The 22,577-nt window shown below is 42.3% G+C and overlaps 1 protein-coding gene across 2 annotated transcripts in view; it reads left to right on the forward strand.

Annotated features, from left to right (window-relative positions):
* ARHGEF3 (Rho guanine nucleotide exchange factor 3) overlaps positions 1-22,577 on the forward strand; it is a 368,353-nt gene that overhangs the window by 134,894 nt on the left and 210,882 nt on the right. Inside the window, exon 1 of one of the 2 annotated variants that reach the window (XM_029051831.2) lies at positions 17,352-17,450. The exons of the other annotated variant lie outside the window; for it this stretch is intronic. Coding sequence (XP_028907664.1) covers positions 17,418-17,450 — 33 coding nt within the window. The 5' untranslated portion in view covers positions 17,352-17,417. Of the gene's footprint in view, positions 1-17,351; positions 17,451-22,577 lie in introns of those variants that run through there. 2 annotated transcript variants of the gene reach the window in all.

A 22,577-nucleotide genomic window follows, 5' to 3' on the forward strand; every position in this document is an offset into this window, starting at 1 on the left:
TGACACTCACAGCAGATAAGGGCTCTGGTGGCTGTCAAACCAATTTGTCTACCCTAAGGTGCTCATCCAGTCCCTAAGGTTGTTCTGTGACAGTGTGATTGGTCACATTAGAGCTGCAGGTGCTGTCTGATGTTTCCCTGCCCCTATCAGAGCTGTAGCATAAATTGAATCCTTGCTGCCACGCTTGAGGATGCAACAGGGGTTTGGGCACCTGGAATCAGAATATGCCTCTGATCCCCTGGGAAATTTCCAACTTCATTTGACTGTGAACGTTAAAAGAAGCTTTTGAGAAGGAGCATGGCCTAGTGGAAAGAGCATAGGCCTGGGAGTCAGAGGACCTGGATTCTAATTCCGGCTCTGCCACTTAACTGCTATGTGACCTTGCACAGGGCACTTCATTTCTCTGTGCCCCAGTTACCTCATCTGTAAAATGGGGATGAAAATGGTGAGCCCTACATGGGACAGGGACTGTGTCCAGCCTGATTAACCTGTATCTGCCCAAGGGCTCAAGACAGTGCTTGACACATACTAAATGCTTAACAAATGCCATAAAAAAAAGTCATCCAAGAAGTAATAGAAGTTGATGACTGTGAACCCCATGTGGGAAAGGGACTGTATCTGATCTGTATTACTTCTTCCCTAGAGCTTAGCACATAGTAAGCTCTTAACAAATACCACTGTTATTATTATTACTATTATTATTATTATGACTGTGCTCCTGAGGTACCTACCCAAGAAAAGATGAGAATGATTAAAAATGGCTTTGCCAAGTCAGCACAGTAATAATAATAATGGTGATATTTGTTAAGCACTTACTATGTGCCAGGCATTGTTCTAAGCGCTGGGGTAGATACAGGATAATAGGGTATCCCTGTCCCTGTAGTCCCTGTCCCAAAAGGGCTAATAGTTTTAATCCTCATTTTGCAGATGAGGGAACTGAGGCACAGATAAGTTAAGTGACTTGCCTGAAGTCACACAGCAGACAGGTGGCGGAGCTGGGATTAGAACCCAGATCCTTCTGACTCTTAGGCCCATGCTCTATCCACTAAGCCATGCTGTTTCTCCAGTGTTACAGTCTGACAGTAAGTAGGAAGAAAAGTTTGTTTACCAAGCTATTCATTGGACTGTCCAACACACAGCCAAAGATTTTCATCAGGACACTAGACTCCCAACCCCCAACAGGAACAAAGTAGCTCAAGTAGCTGCTCTATGGTAAATTAAACAGAAAAAAATAGAAACAGGGAGAATTGAACAAATGATTTCAAGACACAATAAAATCCAGTTCCAAATAATATGATATGGAAATGAACTTTTGGTACTCCACCACAACAGAAAGGTCATCACAGCCTGCTGAGCAGCAATCCGAAGGGCAACTCTCTTTGAGGCAAGGCTATTTGAATTTCTGGATAACAAGAGCCAGGGCCTGTGTGTGCAAACACATCAGTGTAGCAAGGAGCTCATGATGTAGAAGGACAGAAGAGAGGAAAGAATAACATGATTAACATCCGTTTGCTTCAAGTGTAGTGACACAGTAGCTACATAGCTGAACTTTTCATATGTCTAATCCCCTTGGAGCAGTAAGACATTCTACTGATGGTAATGTGCTTAAAACAATTGTCATTAAAACTCATCTTTTATGTCGTGGGAGAGGCTGCACAGTCACAGCTCTGCAGTCCTCAGCTTCTCAGTGTTGATGGAACTGACTGCTGGTTTAAGAATTATGATTGCTAAGTCTCTAATTCCAGGAAATAGTGGTCGAGTCTACATATATTGATTATCAGGATAATTCAGGTCCTAAATTGCACGTTGTGGCCTGAATTATCTTCCATTTTTATTTTATTTCATGGTATTTGTTAAGCACTTGCTATATGCCAGGCACTGAACTAAGCGCTGGGGTAGATACAAGATAATCAAGTTAGACACAGACCCTGTCCCACCGTCTAAGAATTTTAGGTCGATGGGAGCTGGAGTCTTTTTGGCTTGGCATATCCAGATAATTCCACCCTAAACATGTTTTCAGCACTCAGTTGTCTGGGTAATTTCCATGTGTAGACCATACTTGTTCCCTATTTCTGATGGGACATTTTTTACTTTATACCATTGGAATTGTGATATTTAGAAAACCCTGAACCATGTTTCATGAAAAGCCTTGTTGCTTCAGAAAAAAGTGCCCCAGCAACATGACATGGATTCCTTATGTAGATCTTAGAGAGAAAGGCATTCAAGAAACCCAGATAATATACAGGGGAACAGCTACCAGTGAAGACATTTTCTAGTGAACTTTTAATTTTACCCCAAAGTGCATGAGATCCAACCCTAACCAGGTAAAATAACTGATTTTGCAAAATGTGCAGTAGTTTGGCACTATTTGTCAGAAGGCAGTGTGGGGCCTTAGCTAAAAGAAATTGTGTGACTAATTTGTAGCAATGAGGTTTTCAAGCAAGAATTTCTCTAAACCTTGAGGATAAATGGGTAAGTTACCTTGAAAATGAACTTGTTTCACAAAATGCAGGTGTTGAGCCTTTTATATTTGGTATTCTCATTCCTGTTTGGTTGCCGTATTTGAAAACTTTGGAATAGCTCTTAGCCTATTGTCCATCAACTCTCAAGAATCCAGCACAAAAGGAGCTGGACAACATTAAGTGTATACAAGCTGCAGTTTCCAGGAAGTGGGGAATGTGGATATCTCTTAGTGTAACCAGGAAGCCTGCTTTAAAGGGCCAGCTTCTATGGTTTTCCTTCCCAGTTTAGCAATCCACAACTGATAGATTTTACAGACTGTTCTTTTTCCCTCCCTTCAGTTCAGTAACCCGTTAATATGTTTGGATAAATATCCTGATATTTTAGTGGCTCTCCATTTGAAGAAGAAGCCATTGATAATTTTCAGAATATTATTGGCTGACAATACAGTGGTCAGTGAGTTGATAGGTAGTGTTTATTGAGTACCATCTGGGTTTCAGGCACTGTACTAAGTGTGGCTCAGTGGAAAAAGAGCCAGGGCTTGGGAGTCAGAGGTCATGGGTTCTAATCCAGACTCCGCCGCTTGTCAGCTGTGTGACCTTGGGCAAGTCAGTTAACTTCTCTGTGCCTCAGTTACCTCATCTGTAAAATGGGGATTAAGACTGTGAGCCCCACGTGGGACAACCTGATCACCTTGTATCCCCCCAGCGCTTAGAACAGTGCTTTGCACATAGTAAGCGCTTAAATGCCATCATTATTATTATTATTATTACAATGTAATTATTGGGCATAATCCCTGAGTGTAAGGAGTTTATAATCTATCGGGGAGACAGACACTAAAATACATTACAGATAGGAAGGAAAAGGAGAAGGGGCTATGTTCACGAGTTACTGCCCAAGTAATAAGGTATGTAGGAAGAATATAAGTTCATTCATTCATTCAATAGTATTTCTTGAGCGCTTACTATGTGCAGAGCACTGTACTAAGCGCTTGGGATGAACAAGTCGGCAACAGATAGAGACAGTCCCTGCCGTTTGACGGGCTTACAGTCTAATCGGGGGAGACGGACAGACAAGAACAATGGCAATAAATAGAGTCGAGGGGAAGAACATCTCGTAAAAACAATGGCAACTAAATAGAATCAAGGCGATGTACAATTCATTAACAAAATAAATAATAATAATAATAATGTTGGTATTTGTTAAGCGTTTACTATGTGCAGAGCACTGTTCTAAGCGCTGGGGCAGATACAGGGTAATCAGTTTGTCCCACGTGAGGCTCACAGATAATCCCCATTTTACAGATGAGGTAACTGAGGCACAGAGAAGTGAAGTGACTTGCCCACAGTCACACAGCTGACAAGTGGTGGAGCCGGGATTAGAACCCATGACCTCTGACTCTCAAGCCCGGGCTCTTTCCACTGAGCCACGCTGCTTCTCAAAATAGGGTAATGGAAATATATACAGTTGAGCGGACGAGTACAGTGCTGTGGGGATGGGAAGGGAGAGGTGGAGGAGCAGAGGGAAAAGGGGAAAAAGAGGGTTTAGCTGCGGAGAGGTAAAGGGGGGCTGGCAGAGGGGGTAGAGGGAGAAGAGGAGCTCAGTCTGGGAAGGCCTCTTGGAGGAGGTGAGTTTTAAGAAGGGTTTTGAAGAGGGGAAGAGAATCAGTTTGGCGGAGGTGAGGAGGGAGGGCGTTCCAGGACCGTGGGAGGACGTGGCCCAGGGGTCGACGGCGGGACAGGCGAGACCGAGGGACAGTGAGGAGGTGGGCGGCAGAGGAGCGGAGCGTGCGGGGTGGGTGGTAGAAAGAGAGAAGGGAGGAGAGGTAGGAAGGGGCAAGATGATGTAGAGCCTTGAAGCCTAGAGTGAGGAGTTTTTGTTTGGAGCGGAGGTTGATAGGCAACCACTGGAGTTGTTTAAGAAGGGGAGTGACATGCCCAGATCGTTTCTGCAGGAAGATGAGCCGGGCAGCGGAGTGAAGAATAGACTAGAGCAGGGCGAGAGAGGAGGAAGGGAGGTCAGAGAGAAGGCTGACACAGTAGTCTAGCCGGGATATAACGAGTGCTATGGGAGGTTGCAAATACTTATATAGGTGGTGTGGAGTTGCTGAAGTGGAAGTTGGAGGGAATATACATTGGGGAAATGAGAAATTAATCTGGGAAGGCTTCCTGAAGGAGATGTTTATTCCAGGAGGGCTTTGAAGATGGGGAGAGTTGCGATGTGCTGGATATGAAAGGAGAGGGAGTTCCAGTGGGGAGGGAAGGTGCAAAAAACTGGTGGAAGAGGTGAGAATGAGCACAGTGAATAAATGAGTGTGAGAGGAACAGAGTACGATCTGGGGTGTAGTGGGAGAAGAGTGTGGATAAGCAGGAGAGCGAGATCTGATGGAGTGCCTTCAAGCCAATGATCAGGAATTTCTTGATCGATGCAAAGAGGAGGAATTAACCGCTATTTGAGGTTTGTGAGAAGTGGGAAGATGTGCGCACATTGGTGTTTTAGAAAAATAATATGGGCAGCAGAAAGAAGTATAGATTGGAGGCAGGGACATTAGAGAGGAGACTAATGCAGTAGTTAATCCAGAATATAACAAATGCCTAGACCACCGTGGTGCCAGTTTGGGTGGAGAGAAAGGGGCAGATCCTTGAAACACTGAGGAGGGAAAAGTCAATAGGGTTTGGCGACACATTCAATCTAGGGGTTGTAAAAGAGGGAAGATAATGCCAAAGTTGAGGGAAGAAGAAGGTGGTGATACTGTCAGTTGTGATGGGAAAGTGAGGTGGAGGAGATGATGGATAGTAATTTGTATTTTTAAAAGATTTTTATTTTCCAAAGCACTTTAATATCAGTGATCTCATTATATCCTCACAATATCCTTATGAGGTAGGGAGAGGCAGAGATGGATGATCTGCATTTTAGAGATGAGGAAACCGTCATTGCTCCCTGGCCCACATCCTACCTCTGGCCTGGAACGCCCTCCCTCTTCACATCCATCAAACAATCACACTTGCCCCCTTCAAATTCCCACTGAAGGCTCACCTCTCCAAGAGGCCCTCCCAGACCAAGCCCCTCTTTTCCTCAGCTCCCCCTCCCCTGCACATTGTCCCGACTCACTCCCTTCCCCCTCAGCACTTGTGTATATATGTATAATTCTATTGATCAGTATTTATATACAATTCTAATTCTATTTATCTATACATCTATTTATCTATACATTTTCTATACATATCTATAATTCTATTTATATTGATGCCTGTTTACTTGTTTTGATGTCTCTCTCCCCACTTCTAGACTGTAAGCCCAGTGTGGGCAGGGATTGTCTCTATTGCTGAATTGTACTTTCCAAGCGTTTAGTACAGTGCTCTGCACACAGTGAGCACTCAATAAATACAATTGAATGAATGAATGAATGAAGCTAAAGGATTTACATGACTCGCCCAAGGTCACACAGCATGCCAGTGGCAGAGGTAGAACTACAATCCATTAGTGAAGCAGCATGGTCTAGAGGCAAGAGCATGGGCCTGGGAGTCAGAAGGTAATGGGTTCTAATCCTGGCTCCGCCGCAAGTCTGCTATGTGACCTTGGGCAAGTCACTTAACTTCTCTCTGCCTCAGTTACCTCATCTGTAAAGTGGGGATTGAGACTGTGAGCCTCATATGGAACAGGGACAGTTCCTGATTACCTTGTATCTACTCCAGTGCTTAGAACAGTGCTTTGGCACATAGAAAGCGCTTAACAAATACCATCATTGTTATTATTATCCAGATATTCTTTTTTTAATGGTGTTTTTAAGCACTTACTATATATCAAACACTGTCCTAAGCACCGGGGCAGGTACAGGTCAGTTAGGTCAGACATAGTTCCTGTCCCGCATAGAGAGAGAACAGATTTTTTATTTTATTTTATGGTAAAGCTTACTATGTGGCGGGCACTGTACTGAATGCTAGGGTAGACATGAGGTAATCAAAGTGGACACAATCCAGTCCCACATGGGGTTCACGGTCTTAATCCCTATTTTACAGATGAGGTAACTGAGGCACAGAGAAGTTGTGACTTGCCCAAAGTCATAGAGAAGACAAGTGTCGGAGCTGGGATTGAATCTCCATTTTACAGTTGAGGGAACCAGGCAAGGCACATGGCAGTAAAGTGACTGGCCCCAGATCACACGGCAAGCAATTGGCAGAGCTGAGATTAGAACCCAGGTCCTCCGACTTCAAAGCCCCTGCTCTTTCCAGTAGCCCATGCTGCTTCTCCTGACTCCCAGTGCCATACTCTTTCCACTAAACCACACTGCCTGCCTGGATCATTTAGTATTTTTGGCTTATATTTACCAGTTTTACATTGAAATTAGAGTAAAAATGGGGTCCTGGAGGTGGAAGGCATTTTAGGAGATGAGTTGATCTAGTCCCTTATAATAACTATGGTATTTGTTAAGTGCTTACTATGTACCAAGCACTGTTCTAAACACTGGGGTACATAATAATAAATATGGTATTTGTTAAGCGCTTACTGTGTGCCAGGCACTGTATTAAGCTCTGCGGTGGAAACAAGCAAATGGGGTTGGACACAGTCCCTATCCATGTGGGGCTCACGGTCTCAATCACCATTTTCAGATGAGGCAGCTGAGGCACAGAGAAGTGAAGTGACTTGTCCAAAGTCACACAGCAGACAAGTGGCAGAGCCCATATTAGAACCCAAGTCCTCTGATTCCCAAGCCCGTGCTTTTGCCCAGGCAATAGATTAACTAAAACATCCTTTGTGGGCAGGGACCGTGTCTACCATCGCTGTTATATCATCCTCTCCCAAGAACTTACTATAGTGTCTTGCACACAGTAGATGTACTGCACATAGCAGGTGGGCCGTAAATATGACTGATTGATTGAACCATCCAGTACAGATGTATGTTCATTTCATAAAGATTTCAGGGAAGGAGACAACAGTCACCTGTAGTGGCCTATCAGAGATTTACCACCTGAATAAAATGCTTTTCCTTATGTCCAACCAAGATTTCTCTAATGTTAATGTAATCCCGTTTCCTCTTATTCACTTGTGAGTAGACAGGGAAAACAACTTGTCATCATCCTCTGAGTCACCCTCTAATTCCTTTAACCCTTCCTCTAGCCAATAAAACAATTGTATTGATTGAGCTCATTCTCTGGGCAGAACCCTACACTAAGTGCTTGAGAGAGCACAATACAACAGGTTGGTAGATACCCTGCCCCCTGGGAATTTACAGTTTAGAGGGGAAGACAGACATTAAAATAAATTCCGGATGTTTACGTAAGTGCTGTGGGTTTGAGGGTGGGCTGAATAAATGGTACAAATCTCAGTGCAAGGGCAATGCCGAAGGGAGAGGGACTAGGGAAAGTGAGGGCTTAGCTGGGGAAGGCCTTTTGGAGGAGATGTTATTAAACTCTTAAGATGGGGAGAGTGGCGGTCTATCGGTTATGAAGTGGGGTGGGAGTTCCAGGCCAAAGGCAGGAAGTGGGCGAGGGTACAGGGGAGAGATAGACAAGATAAAGGTACAGTAAGTAGGTTGGATCGGCTTGGATCAACATTAGTATCAGTTTGGCTGGAGAGGAAAGGGTGGATTTTAGTGATGTTATGAAGGTAGAACCGTCAGGATTTGGTGACGGTGATCATGTGGGTTGAATGAGAGAGATGTCGAAGATAATGCCGAGGTTATGGGCTGGTGAGGGGGGATGATGGTGCTGTCTACAGTGATAGGAAAGTCAAGGGGAGGACAGGTTTTGGGTGGGAAGGTGGGAAGTTCTCTTTTGGACTTGTTAAATTTGAGGTGTTGGTAGGATGGGACTTCCAAGTAGAGATGTCCTGGAGGCAGGAGGAAATATGAGACTGCAGAGGAGGAGGGAGATCAGGGCTGGAGATATAGATTTGGGAAGCATCTGTATAGAAATGATATTTGAAGCCGTGGGTGTGAATGAGCTCTCTAAGGTACTGCATTTAAATGGAGAATGGAGGGGGACCCAGAATTGAGGATTGAGGGACTCCCCCAGTTATGGTGTGGGAGGCATAGGAGGAGCCTGTGAAAGTGACTGAGACGGAATGGCTAGAGAGATAGGAGGAGAACTAGGAGAGGACAATGTCAGTAAAGCCAAGGTTAGATAATGTTTCCAGGAGAAGGGAGTGGTGCACTGTGTTGAATGGAGCTGAGAGGTCGAGGAGAATTTGGCTGGCATAGAGGCCATCGGATTTGGCAAGAAGATCATTGGTGACCTTTGAGAGGGTAATATCCATGGAGTGAAGGGGTCTGAAGCCAAATTTTGGAAGGGGGGGTGGCAGCGGCGATGAAGGAGACAGTTGGGGGAGAGGAAGTGGAGGCAGCGGTTGTGGACAATTCTCTTAAGGAGTTTGGAGAGGAATGGTAGGAGGGAGATGGGGTCAGGGGAGGTTTTTTTAGGCTGGGGAGACATGAGACATGAGTTTGAAAGCAGTGGGGAAGAAGCCATTGGAGAGTGAAAAGTTGAAGATGGTGGTCATGAAGGGAAGAAAAGAGGAGGCAAGTGTTTGATTAGGAGTGAAGGGTTGGGGTCAGAGGTGCATGTGGAGGGGGTGGATTTTGAGAGGAGATGGTAGATCTTTTGAGATAGTGCTGGGAAAGATGAGAGAGTCGAAGGTAGGGACAGGAGGGAGGGAGGGACTAGAGAGGAGCAGGGGAGATTTTAGAGAGATCACACCTGATGGTCTCAATTTTCTCAATGAAGTACATGGCCAGGTAATGACCAGGGGCAAGAGATGTGGGGGGACAAGGTGTTTGAGGAAGGAGTTAAACATTTGAAGCAACAGGTCTCAAAGAACCTATTTTTCTACCCTTTTAATCAGCCCAGGCACTCTTCTCTGGGTTCTTTCCAATCTCTCTTAAACTTTTTCAAAGGCTAATGACAAAACTGGATGCACTATTCTAATAAAATTAGGACCAAGACAGAAAGATTTTGCATGCCATACTTCTGTTTATCTGCATTCTATACTTGTATACTGAACTTTTTGAATTTGAATTTTTCCTTAAAAATAAATATGGGGAATGGTAGGCAGCTCATTTTCCCTGCTTCCTAGCTTTCTTTCATATCCTAGAACTTACTGCCAAATTGTCACTTTGTCAAATCACCAGTAAACCAAAAATACTGTTCTCAAATTGGCACCCATCTTTCAACCAGCTAGTAGCAACAGAGTTTGAAACTGTTGGCATTACCGATCACACATCCTTCTCGCTATAAAATGCTATAAGAAAAGGTGGAATTGTGGACCTATATTGCTTTTGGACAGGGGAAGGATCATTCCAGGGGTTATTGCCAAGAAAATGTTGAAAATATAGGGAGTGAAAACTTCTTAATAAAGTTAGGTGGCTTTAGCTGTGAAAAAGAAGTAATTTAATTTGTGTTTTTTTGACATATGCTTTTAGACAAAATGTTGGAAATCTGAAAATCTGTCTCAGTGGGTGATAACATGAAGAATGAACAACAAGATTTCATCAGAAACCCATTGGTGATCAGATTTTCCATTTACTGCATGCAAATAGGGATCTTTTGCTGAGAGATAATCATTATCAGTTTCAAAACCTGCTCCCACTTCAGCAGAAGTCAGTAACTCAGCATCAGTTTCACTTTCAGGTTGATTTAAGATGTTGAAGGATTGAGGGGTTTGCTGAAATACCTTTTTAAAGGGTGTGTTTTTGAGTGTTTTCAACATAAAATTAATTAGCTAAGTTCCAGGAGTCTTGAACTGACTCCAAAACTCAAATTCTTTTTGGTGTTCTTGCTTGTTTAAAGAATGCAAAACCCCAAAGGACAAGCCTGTATCTGTTTGGCTGTATAAACCAGAAAAGAATTTGAAAAATAAAATACCTACCAGTTTATCAGCTGCTAAAATAATGTGAGGAATTTTGTTGTTATAGCAAGGGTTTGTTAGATATAGCAAATACTGTACTTAACTTAAAATAATTGTACTTAACAAAACCAGGAAGAGTAGCAATCAGCCATCTGATTCTTGGTTTTAAATTTGACAATAACATTTATTTTTAGTTCCAGTGTGAAATCCATATGTGAACATTTTAAATTAATTCCTGACCCCAAGTAACTGGGGTCAGTTACCACATTCTTCTCTTTTTTTTTTTAAGACTCTTGTGGGACTGGGATATTAACCAGTGCTTTAGAACAATGCCAGCATTTCCAAGTGGTGTAAGTGTTTCAGGCCAACTCATGTTGCATTCAACTAGGTTATTCCTGAAAGGATATCAGATTCCTTCAATTAGTCCACTGCTTGTTGTGCAGGGAGATTGTCAAATATTTGAGCTAGGATAAACCCCAATCCATAGATAGCCCAGTGAGTTCAGTATTGTGTTCATAAGCATGGTTAAAAAATGTTATCAAGTGGAGAAAATAATTTTTCTCTCTTTTAGACAGCTAATATTTTGAAATGCCTTTTGTTTCCAATAGAAGTTACTATATTCTGTCATCAACATCACTTATAGGAACTCAATATTCAACTTTCTACTTTAATGTGAATAAAATTACTTTTACTCAGTTACAGTTATATCTAGCCAGGATATCACTTTTTTTTTTTGATGTGTACATTTGGAGAATATTTTACATTTCTGAGGCTGCAAATAGAGGATGGTAACTGCTTTTGTCTTCATTTGGATTTATCTGGAATTTAGCAACAAGTCATTTACTTTTAAAAAAAAGTCTAATTAAGGGAAATATGGTTTCTCTGAAACTTTTCAGTACATGAGCTGTGCAGAATTTCTTAATTTGAAATGGTTTCTTTCCCAGTCTTATGGCAATAATACAGGAAATAGAGTGGTTCAGAGTCTAGTAATATCGAGAACTTCACGGTAATGAGGATTTTTGTTTCAGCCTAGTATGAGACATGGGGAACATTATTCATTCATTTCATTCATTCATTCAATAGTATTTATTGAGCGCTTACTATGTGCAGAGCACTGTACTAAGCACTTGGGATGAACAAGTTGGCAACAGATAGAGACAGTCCCTGCCGTTTGACGGGCTTACAGTCTAATCGGGGGAGACAGACAGACAAGAACAATGGCAATAAATAGAGTCAAGGGGAAGAACATCTCGTAAAAACAATGGCAACTAAATAGAATCAAGGCGATGTACATTTCATTAACAAAATAAATAGGGTAATGAAAATATATACAGTTGAGCAGACGAGTACAGTGCTGAGGGGATGGGAAGGGAGGGGGGAGGAGCAGAGGGAAATGGGGGGAAAAGAGGGTTACGCTGCGGAGAGGTGAAGGGGGGGCAGTAGAGGGAGAAGGGGAGCAGGGAGAAGGGGAGCTCAGTCTGGGAAGGCCTCTTGGAGGAGGTGAGTTTTAAGTAGGGTTTTGAAGAGGGGAAGAGAATTAGTTTGGCGGAGGTGAGGAGGGAAGGCATTCCAGGATGGGGTCTTACTATCTCGGCTTGTCTCAATGAGGATGATCATCATTAACAGTAGTTTAAAAAGCTATACTATATTAAATATTAATTCTTTGTAGGCATTTCCATATGATAAAAAATAAATAAAAATGACTGTCTGGTACAATTAAATAAAAATTATATGAACCTTCCAAATTTAAGATATTATACAACCAAAAGATATGTCCATACGTGCTATCCAGACTTTTAAGAAGTCTAAATATCAAGCTCCTGGAGAACATAGAAACCTGGAAAATACTCTGAGACATTCTGACAGCAGACCTAATGGGACAAAATACCCCAGATACAATACTGATAAGAACAGCAAATGGGCACTTCTCTGAAACTTTGTGTCTCAGGCAGCCATCAGGCATTTTTTGTGTGTTCAGCAAGGAGACACCACCAAGGCTGGTTTGATGAAAAATGACTCAGATGAAAAAGCTATTTGCAGCAAAGCAAGAAATGCATCAAACTTTTTGCAGATCATAAAAAGTATAACAAAAAAGAGGCCAGCCCAAACCGATGACTTGTTAAGCAAGTTGAGCTAAGAAACATGAGTAACCAAAGGTAGGATGTCAAAGAAATCCAGCTATATGCTGACCACCACCAAATCCAACCTAATAATTTTTTATGGCATTTGTTAAGCACTTACTATATGTCAAGCACTGTTCTGAGCACTGGTGTGCATTCAAGATAATTAGGTTGGACACAGTCCCTGTCCCACACAGGGCTCAGAGTTTGTCACTAGATTTGTTAAATTGCTAGTTGTCAAGCATTGTGCTAATGCTGGGGTAGGTATATCAACAGATGAGACAACATCCCTGACCCACGTGGGGCTAACAGTCTAGTGTGGAGGTGGAGGGGAGGACAGGGTAATTTATATCCACTTTTACAGATGAGGAATCTGGGCCACAGGGAAATTAAATGACTTGCCCAAGATCACACAGCAGGCAAGTGGCTGAGCTGGGATTAGAATCCAAGTTTCCTGACTCCCGGGCCTATGCACTTTTTACTAGGCCTTGCTGCTTCTTAGGACTTTTACTCATCACTAAAGAAGTCACACGTCCCCACTCACATCGAAGAGAACAGATGGAATCACAAAGAAGGAATCTTGAACAGATGGTGAAGGTATTACAGTGATTTTCAGAACATGCACTCCACTATTGAGTGGAAGATCTTCAAAGCATGGGAAAGCAGCTGTCATGTGAAGATATGGCCTTAGCTCTCACTTGAGAAAGTAACTTCCACAGTTAAAGCCATGGGCTATGACACCTGGATCTGAATGCAATTCTGCAAGAATCTATAAGCAAGATCCTCGGATGTCTGCACTAATTCTTCTTCAACACGTGGAACACCAAAAAAACATCATCACCAGTAGTGTTTACCATTAATGGTATTTATCGAGCACTTACCATGTGCAGAGCACCGTACTAAGTGGTTGTAAGAGTGCGGTACAACAGAATTGGTAGGCACGTTCCTTTCCCATAACAAGCTTACAGTCTAGAGAAGGTGGGGAATATATATATTTAAGTGCTTCAGTGAGAGGGAGCTGTGTGAATACCTTGGTGCTTAGGTGGTGTGGAAGGGTTGAAATGGCAGTACCGGAGATCTAAGGTGGGGAGATTAGAAACTAAATGAAGACCTCATGGAGGAGATATCATTTCATAAGGGCTTTGGAGATGAGAATAGCTGTGGGCTGTTGTTGAAGGGATGGAGGGGGAGGGCATGAATTAGAGGTTGGTGGCAGAGACAAGATTGAGGCCCAGTGAGTAGGCCAGCTTGAGAGGAACAAAGCATGCAAACTGGTACTGTTGGAGAAAAGAGTGAAAGTAGGGAGATGGGAGCAGATTGTCTTAAGGCTGATGGTTAGGATTCTGCTTGATGTGGAGAGAAATGAGCAACCATTTGATGTTAGCATCCATCCCTCCTTCTCTATTCAAATGGCCACTCTGCTGGTTCACACAGTTGATTATCAGCCTCTTTGCTGATCTCTCTGCCTCCATTGTCTTCCCTCTTCTGTCCAAACTTCACTCTGCTCCCTGGATCTTTTTTGCAGATATATCTCCATTCCTCTCTGTAGCAATGAAACTCCTGACCTTTGGGTTTAAAGAACTCAGTTAGTGCTCTCCTATTTATCTACTCTTCTCTCCTACTACACCCCAGCTCACAATCTTCAGTCCTCTTAAGCCAACCTACTCAGTATGCTTTGTTCTTATCACTACCCCTGCCAGTGTCTAACTCACCACCCTATTCCCTGTTTGGAACTGCCCCCCCCCCCCTTCATATCTGACCAACCACAGATCACCACATCTTCAAAGCCCTTCTGAGATCCATTAGGCAGTGCTTGTGGTAACATAGCCCTTCTGGCTGGATATATAAGGAAAATGGATGACAGCAAGATATATCCAAGAAGCTGCTGTTTGGTGAATTGAAAGGGGGCACACCAAGCCAGGAGGACAGAACAAACCTTTAAAGACTTAGTGCAGCATCATTGCAAGCTATATGCTATAGAGGTAGTCAGGCAAGCCAGGTAGCCAGCATTCAGGAGTGGGCTTGTTCTCTTTTAAAGGAAACTTTACAAAGTTTGGGATACTTGGAGTTTTGAAAACAGAGACAGGCTCTGAAATGGGCAAATGCATTGGTGTGGTAAGAACTATTTTCACCTCCTGATTGGATTTCTTCATCAGATGTCCTTCTTACTGAGCTCCGTGCCTCCAATCTTTCCCCTCTTCAGTCTGTCCTACATTCAGCTGCTTGGATATCACCTTAAAATGCCATGCAAAATGCATTACTTCCCTAAAAAATCCCCAGTGGGATTTACGGTTCTCCAACAGCTGTCTCTTTACCTGTCAGCTCTCTTCTCCCATTACGCCTCAGGATGACACCCTTTGTTCCTCCTAATGCTAACCTTCTAATTGTACTGTGCTTTCTGCTTTCCTGTATTCATACCATTGCTCATGCTATTTCCCCTCCAAGGGACTCCCTTCCTCCTCCAACCCACCAAATCTCACTCTTTCCTTCCCACCCACTCTCTTTCAAAGCCTCTTTAAAGATTCACCTCCTCCAAGAAGATTTCTCTGATTAGTCTCTCCCTCTCTGGTCATGTCATCTTATCAGCCAGCTTTAGCAGTGATGCGTACACTTGTCTATTTGCTGTATTTATCGGATGCTTTTGTTTTTATAATGTAACTCTGTGCTGCTGCTCCTGTTTCTCCTGCATGTTTGCAATTTGTATCTTCTTGTCTACCCAAGTGGATTGTAATTTTTTCAAGGATTGGGTCTGTGTTTTTTACTTCAATTGTATGCTTCTGAGCACCAAACAGTACTCAACACCCAGTAGGTCCTCAATAAATATGGATGATGATGATTTACACTCAGTGTGGAAGTGGTGAACCTGCATTGGTCTTTTTGGTCACACTTGCAAGAATGGATAGGATTTTTTTTTTTTTACCATCAGTAGCCTCATTTTGGAAAATTGACAACTAATATCTAACAAAATGGAGAAAATAGATTTTAATAAGATAGATTGTAATCTGGTAAATGTACATATTTAATAAAACAAACCATATTATCCCTCTAAAATGATAGCTTGCATCTTAAAATTCGAGAAGTTTTCAAATTCTTTATTTTTTGTGTTTGAGTGTAAGATAGGGCAATCTCACCATCCATGGCACCACCTTCCTTGGACTCCCAGCCTTGATGAACCCAGTAATCAATTGCTGCTTAGGGCACACTATCTCATTCTTCCTAAACCAACTGTGCCTTTCATCTTGGGATAAGTGTTCATCTGTCATCGTTCATATTTGCCACATCTCCCCAGCTCAATCCTGGAACATTGATGGATAGATATCTCTTCTTTTATGCTGAGGATATAGTACAGAATCTTCTGAAACACCCCCCTATTAAAGGATGAGAGGAGACTCAATCAGCGGTATTTATGAGCACTTCATTCATTCATTCATTCAATAGTATTTATTGAGCGCTTACTATGTGCAGAGCACTGTACTAAGCACTTGGAATGAACAAGTCGGCAACAGAGACAGTCCCTGCCGTTTGACGGGCTTACAGTCTAATCGGGGGAGACAGGCAGACAAGAACAATGGCAATAAATAGAGTCAAGGGGAAGAGCATCTCATAAAAACAATGGCAACTAAATAGAATCAGGGTGATGTACATCTCATTAAACAAAATAAATAGGGTGATAAAGATATATACAGTCGAGCGGACGAGTACAGTGCTGAGGGGGTGGGATGGGAGAGGGCGGAGAAGAGGGTTTAGCTGCGGAGAGGTGAAGGGGGGGTAGAGGGAGCAGAGGGAAAAAGTGGGGAGCTCAGTCTGGGAAGGCCTCTTGGAGGAGGTGCGTTTTAAGTAGGGATTGGAATGTGCAGAGCACTGTACAAGTGCTTGGGAGAGTACAATACAATAAAATTAGCAGACATGTTCCCTGACCATAACAAGGTTACAGTCTAGAGGGACAAAGAGCCAGTAAATAAAATAAGGAGAGGTAGGAAGGGAATTAAGGAGGTACCATATGGACTAAACCAAGACCTGAGAGAGTGTGAAGGAGAAAGGAAAAGTCAACAGAAAATACAGCTGAAAACTGGGAGATAACTCTTGCAGACAGACCAGCCCAGGGCACTACGGTAAGGAAGGTGTAGCTTTTTTTGAGAGGCTTCAAGGGGCTTTTGGAGACAGACATAGACTAAAATAAGGTCAGACAGGGCATACAACATTTTTGGGGGTTTGTGTGTATGTGTTTTTCCTTAAATCCATGATGTTCCTGTTGTACCCATACATTGATAAGGAGGGGCATGTTTTCTAAACTGCTGAAATGCATTCATACATTTAATTAATGGGAAATTAGAAGGGGATTTGCAAACTTGGTTTAGATCCTCTTTTTAAAAAGTGGGTGGGAGGGGAGGGAGTGCCACTGCTTTTAAGCAAGGATGCCTAGTGTCTGGGCAGCATCCTGTGCTGTTGTTTCTTAGCTGAGCCATATGCAGTACTAGAAGACAAAAATACCTTCTTATCTTTGGCCAACAATCTTCTCTTCTCTTCTTCCTTCACCTATCTTACCTCTCATCCTTATTAAGTCTATTGCTGTAATTTGGGTAGTCCCCAACATGGCACCCTCATCCTGGGCAGCAAGCAGTTAAGATTGGCACCTCAGTCATGTCTAACCTGAGGCAGAGAGAACCCTTTGTTCCATGTTGTCAGCGATTCTTGTGCTTAAAAACTTAGCTTCCTGTGCTCCTTTCAATTCAGAAAGAGCAGTAGATGAAAAAACCACAGCAAGTTGGGTTTGAATGGCACATATATCTGGGTTTCTGTCACTTTTAGCAGATAGTACCCCCTCCCCCATCACTTCCTGCCCTGCATTGTGAGTGCACAGGGAGGAGTTCCTTCAGAAAGCTTGAGAAAAAGCTTAGAGCCCAGGCAGTGGAGCTGGTTCAGAGTGTTTCTACATTTAGGGGTAGGAGATCTTTTGGTTTGAAATCTGAGTGGACTACAGTTTCAAAGTACCCCATGGTGTGGTGTTGCTTCTTTGTGCATCCTCAGGTAAGAACAGGTCATGGTAGTTTACAACATGTTAATCTAAGGGATACTCTGCAATGAATGGACTTGTCACAGACCTCAGTTTTACTTTTAAGAAAACAGTGGTTTTGGAAATCTGGGTAATCATAAAAGCCACCAAGGAAAAGGAGAGAACTGCATAGTATAGGAAGTTGCTTTCTGAATTGTAATGTCTCTTTCAAGGTTTGGTGGAGCTAGATTTATGCCAGACTTTTAGCATGAAGCCCAGAAAGAGTGGCTTTTTCTTAAAGAGACATAGTTAAGCATATGTTTTAATGCAGGTTTCCTGAAAATGCATGTTGATAAATTGTTAAAACATCCTTTCACTTTGGGCATGTGTCTGTTCAAGTGCTTAGTACAGTTCTCTGCACATAGTAAGTGCTCAATAAATATGATTGATTTGCATTGTAATGCAAAATGTGCTGAGTAGTTTCTCTTTCATTTGGATTTTAAAGATGGTTATGCAGTAGCTAATTATTTTTGTAAAATTGAGTTGTATAATATTCCACCTCTCTTCATGTGTCTCGTCAATTGCCCTGTTTCTTAATGTGTTACTCTCTAGTGATCAGGTAGGGGAGGACTTCATTTGGAAGGTCTTAAGGGAAAACATATCAGTGCCTTTCTTACACTGATAGGTTTTGTGAGTGAAGCAAAGAGGGGGTACTGTGGTAAGATAGAGCAGGGGGTGAACAGGAGGGTGATGAGAAAATCAGTGTCTTCATACTTCTGATTTTTACTAACAGAACTCTGAAGCACATTAAATTTCTTCAGATGAATTCCTGTTTGTATTTAATACAGCCAGCCTTTACTGTTGAGGCTGAGACAGCCTGGTGAAGTAAGATTTTTTTGTTGTTGTTAGGATTATTACTGTAGGTAGGCACATTTTTTTTTGTTTTTTTGAACAATAAAAGGTGGCAGGGGTTTGGAGAGGAACAATTCAGAAGGGCATAAGGAGCAACAAAGATGGATCATTCAGTGGATTTATTGAGCTTTTGCTGAGCGCAGAGTACTTTAGTGCTTGGGAGAGTACAATACAAGAGAGTTGGTAGACATGTTCCCTGCCCTTAAGGAGCTTACAGTCTAGTGGGAGAGGCAGATATAACTATAAATAAATGCATTATGATATTTTTGTGTATTTAATGAAATGCCCTCCTTTGAATACACAGCCATTCAAAATGTGGTTTGAACTCACCAAGAGAGAATTTTGGGAGATACATTATTCAAGACTTGAGATGTCAAATTTAGTGACCACAAAAATTATTAAAACTGCACTGATATTTTTATGTACAGTTATACAAATTGTCTGTTTCAGTCAATCCATGATATTGATTGATTGATTGATTGATTGAGCACTTACTGTGTGCAGAGCACTGTACTAAATGCTTAGGAAAGTACAATACAATAGAGTTAGTAGACTTGATCCCTGACCTCAAGTAGTTTATAGAACAATGTTGGCACATAGTAAGTGCTCAATAAATACCATAATTATTATGGGGGGTGTGGGAAACAGACATTTAAATAAATTACAGATAATGGAAGCATTAGAATATAAGATTATATATATGAGTGCCGTGGGGGTAGAGTAAGTATCAAAGTGCTTAAGGGGTACAGACCCCTTAAGAGAGGAGGAGGATAGGGTGAAGAGATGAGAGGTTAGTCAGGGAAGGCTTCTCGAAAGAGATATGACTTTAGTAGGGCTTTGAAGACTGGGAGAGTGGTGATCTGTCAGATCTGGAGGAGGGAGGTCCAGGCAGGAGGGAGGGTGTGAGCAAAAGGTTGACAGGGAAGAGACAAAATCAAGGCACAGAAAGCAGGTTGTGTTAGGAGCAATGTGTGTGGGCTGGGTTGTAGTTGTACTGGGAAAGGAGCGAGGTTAGGTGGGAGGTGGAGAGGAGTTGATTGAGTGTCTTAAATCCTATGGTAAGATGTTTCTGTTTGATATGGAGAGAGGTGGGCGACCATTGGGAAGTTTTTGAGGAGTTGGGAGATGTGCAAACCATGTTTTTGGGAAAAAAATAAATAGATCCAGAGAGTAGGATGAGGTATGAATGGAAGAGTTGAGGCTTGGGGGCAGGGAGGTCAGTGAGGAGGCCTCAGTTTTAGGGATAGTTTTATTTTCTAACTTGTGGGCAAGCAAGCCAGTATTATGGAAAGTGTAGTTTTCAAATCCTTCTTTAATACATGCCTATTTAAGATCCATACTCAAAGAATAAAACAGGAAAGCGTCTCAAATGATCAGGGAAAATTTTGATGCCAGTCATGTTTCTAAATTCCAGTGATTACTTGGAAAAGATAATCGAATAGAGTGAAGAATTAGTGATTTAATTATTGTCTCTTCAGTAAGTCGATTACATTATATTAGATCCATATATTTTGGATGGATCAAGCCATGATCAATTTAGTGGTATTTATTGAGATCTTGCTAGAAGCAGAGCATTGTCACAAGTGTTTGGGAGAGAACAGTCGAGTAAAGAAGAATTCCTTTGTTCAGGAGAGAAGTGGAGGCTGCATGCGTAATCTGTAGGTCTGTTAGTAAAAGGGGTAAGCTTCAGTAAATTTATTGACTGCTGACATTAAAGCACTGGGTAAATATGCAAGTTGCTTTCATAGAAGCAAACCAAGCAATGGTTTCACTTTTTTTCCACCCAAAAAGTAAGGCAGGAGTGTTGTAATGAAAACAAAAGAAAACAAAAATTGCTAAGAACTTTGCAACTTCAGAATGTCACACTAATCTTCATCTTGCATTAGATCTTGGATGAATTAAGATCTCAGAGCACTTAGAACAGTGCTTGGCACAGAGTAAGCGCTTAACAAGCTTATAATTATTATCTGGTACGGTGTAATACAGGATAGTTACATTTTTGTTTGTGCTTTATTCTACTCTGAATGCTTTGTTTCTTTTCCTCTACCTCTTCACATAGAGCTCGGGCTTGGGAGTCAGAGGACATGGGTTCTAATCCCAGCTCCGCCACTTGTCAGCTGTGTGACTTTGGGCAAGTCACTTAACTTCATTGTGCCTCACTTACCTCATCTGTAAAATGGGGATTAAAACTGTGAGCCCCACGTGAGACAACCTGATCACCTTGTGCCCCCCCAGGCGCTTAGAACAGTGCTTTGCACATAGTAAGCGCTTAACAAATGCCATTATTATTATTATTATTATTATTATTATATGCTTTATTCCCTAGATCTTTACTATTATGATGGGTTTGCAGGTTGACTACAGTGCCTAATGGGAGAACTGGGCAGGAAGTGTATTTACATATAAGATAAAAAGGAGTTCCTATTTTATGGATCAATCAAAGAAGGTTATGGGTGACTTTATGAAGGAGTCTGAAATCTCTCCACTGGAGAAGTTAACTTCATTAAGTGGTATTTATTGGGCCCCAACTTTAAGCTGAGCACTGTACTAGGTGCCTGATTCTAATGGGAGAGTCAGGCATCCTTAGTCAAAATTCAGCAGGAGGAGGAGAAAAAGCATCAGTGCAATTGATCACCACAAGAAAATGGACAGTTACATAAATGAACAAATAGGATATGTAAATTGTTCTATATATAAGTGCTAAGGGTAGATGTTGAAATGACATGACACGGGGCATGGAAATTAGTTAGGGAATGTCTCCTGGACAAGCAGTATGGCCTGGTGGAAAGATCACAGGACTGAGAGTCAGAAGATCTGGGTTCTAATTTCTGCTCTGCCACTTGCCTGCTGTGTGACCTTGGGCAAGTCACTTAACTTTGTCCCTCAGTTTCCTCATATGTAAAATAGAGATTACATACCTGTTCTCCCTCCCACTTCCACTGTGAGCCCCATGTGGGACAGAGACTGTATCTGATCTAATTAAGCAAGCACTTAAATAGCACAACTATTATTATTATTAGGTTGGTTGTCATGATAGCTACTTATAGACCACCTCCTTCTCTTAGAAAGATGATCCAACGTTGGTTTTTGTGACACAGTCATCTCCTACCTCTCTGTCCAGACCTTCTAGGTCTCTTTTGCTGGTTTCTCCTCTTTTTCCCACTTCCAACTGTGGGGGGTCTCTCAAGGCTCGGTTATGGGTCCCCTCTATTCTCCAGTTACAACCTCTCCCACACCTTCAACTACCACCTCTACACATATCACCTCACCAGCTCTGACTTCTCTCCTTCACTGCAATTTCACATCTCTTTCAGCCTCCAGGAAATATCTCCTGACACAGCATGACCTAGTGGATAGATCATTGGCTTGGGAGTCAGAAGGGCCTGGGTTCTAATCCCCACTCTGCCACTTGTCTGTTGTGTGACCTAGGGCAAGTCACTTCACTTCTCTGTGCCTCAATTACCTCATCTGTAAAATGAAGATTAAGATTGTGAGCCCCATGTGGGACAGGGACTGTGTCCAACCTGATTATCTTGTATCTACCCCAGCCATTAGAACAATGTCGGGCACATAGTATGCTCTTCCCAAATACCATAAAAAATCCTTTTTATTTTCTTCCCCAAATCTCCTCCTCCTAATTTCCCAACATTGTTGACAAAGGCACCATCCTCCCTGTCTCTCAGGCCTGTAATCATGGCATTAACCTCGACTCCTCTCTCTTTTTCAACCCCCAAATTCAGTCTGTCATCAAATCCTGTCAGTTCACCGCAATATCTGTAGAATCCACCCCTTCCTCTCCATCCAAACTGCCACCTCTCTGATCCAAGCACTTGTCATATCTTGATTCAACTACTGCGTCAACCTTCTCACTCACCTCTCCAGCCCACACTTCCTTCTGCTGCCTAGATCATTTTCCTAAAGCATCATGCTGCACATATCTCTCCACTCCTTAAAAACCTCAAATAGTTGCCAATTCCTTGCCACATCAAGCAGAAACTCTTCATCATTGGCTTATTCAATCAGTCAATCAATCAGTGTCAGTCAATCAGTGGTATTTACTGAGCACTTACTGTGTTCAAAGCCCTGTAACAATAATAATTATTATTATTGTGGTATTTATCAAGCGCTTACTATGTGCCAGGCACTGTACTAAGTGCTGGGGTAGATACAAGGCAATTAGGTTGGACACAGTGCCTGTCCCACGTGGTGCTCACAGTCTCAATACCCTTTTACAGATGAGGTAACTGAGG

Source organism: Ornithorhynchus anatinus, chromosome X1 (assembly GCF_004115215.2).
Source record: "Ornithorhynchus anatinus isolate Pmale09 chromosome X1, mOrnAna1.pri.v4, whole genome shotgun sequence".
Classification (NCBI taxonomy): domain Eukaryota; kingdom Metazoa; phylum Chordata; class Mammalia; order Monotremata; family Ornithorhynchidae; genus Ornithorhynchus; species Ornithorhynchus anatinus.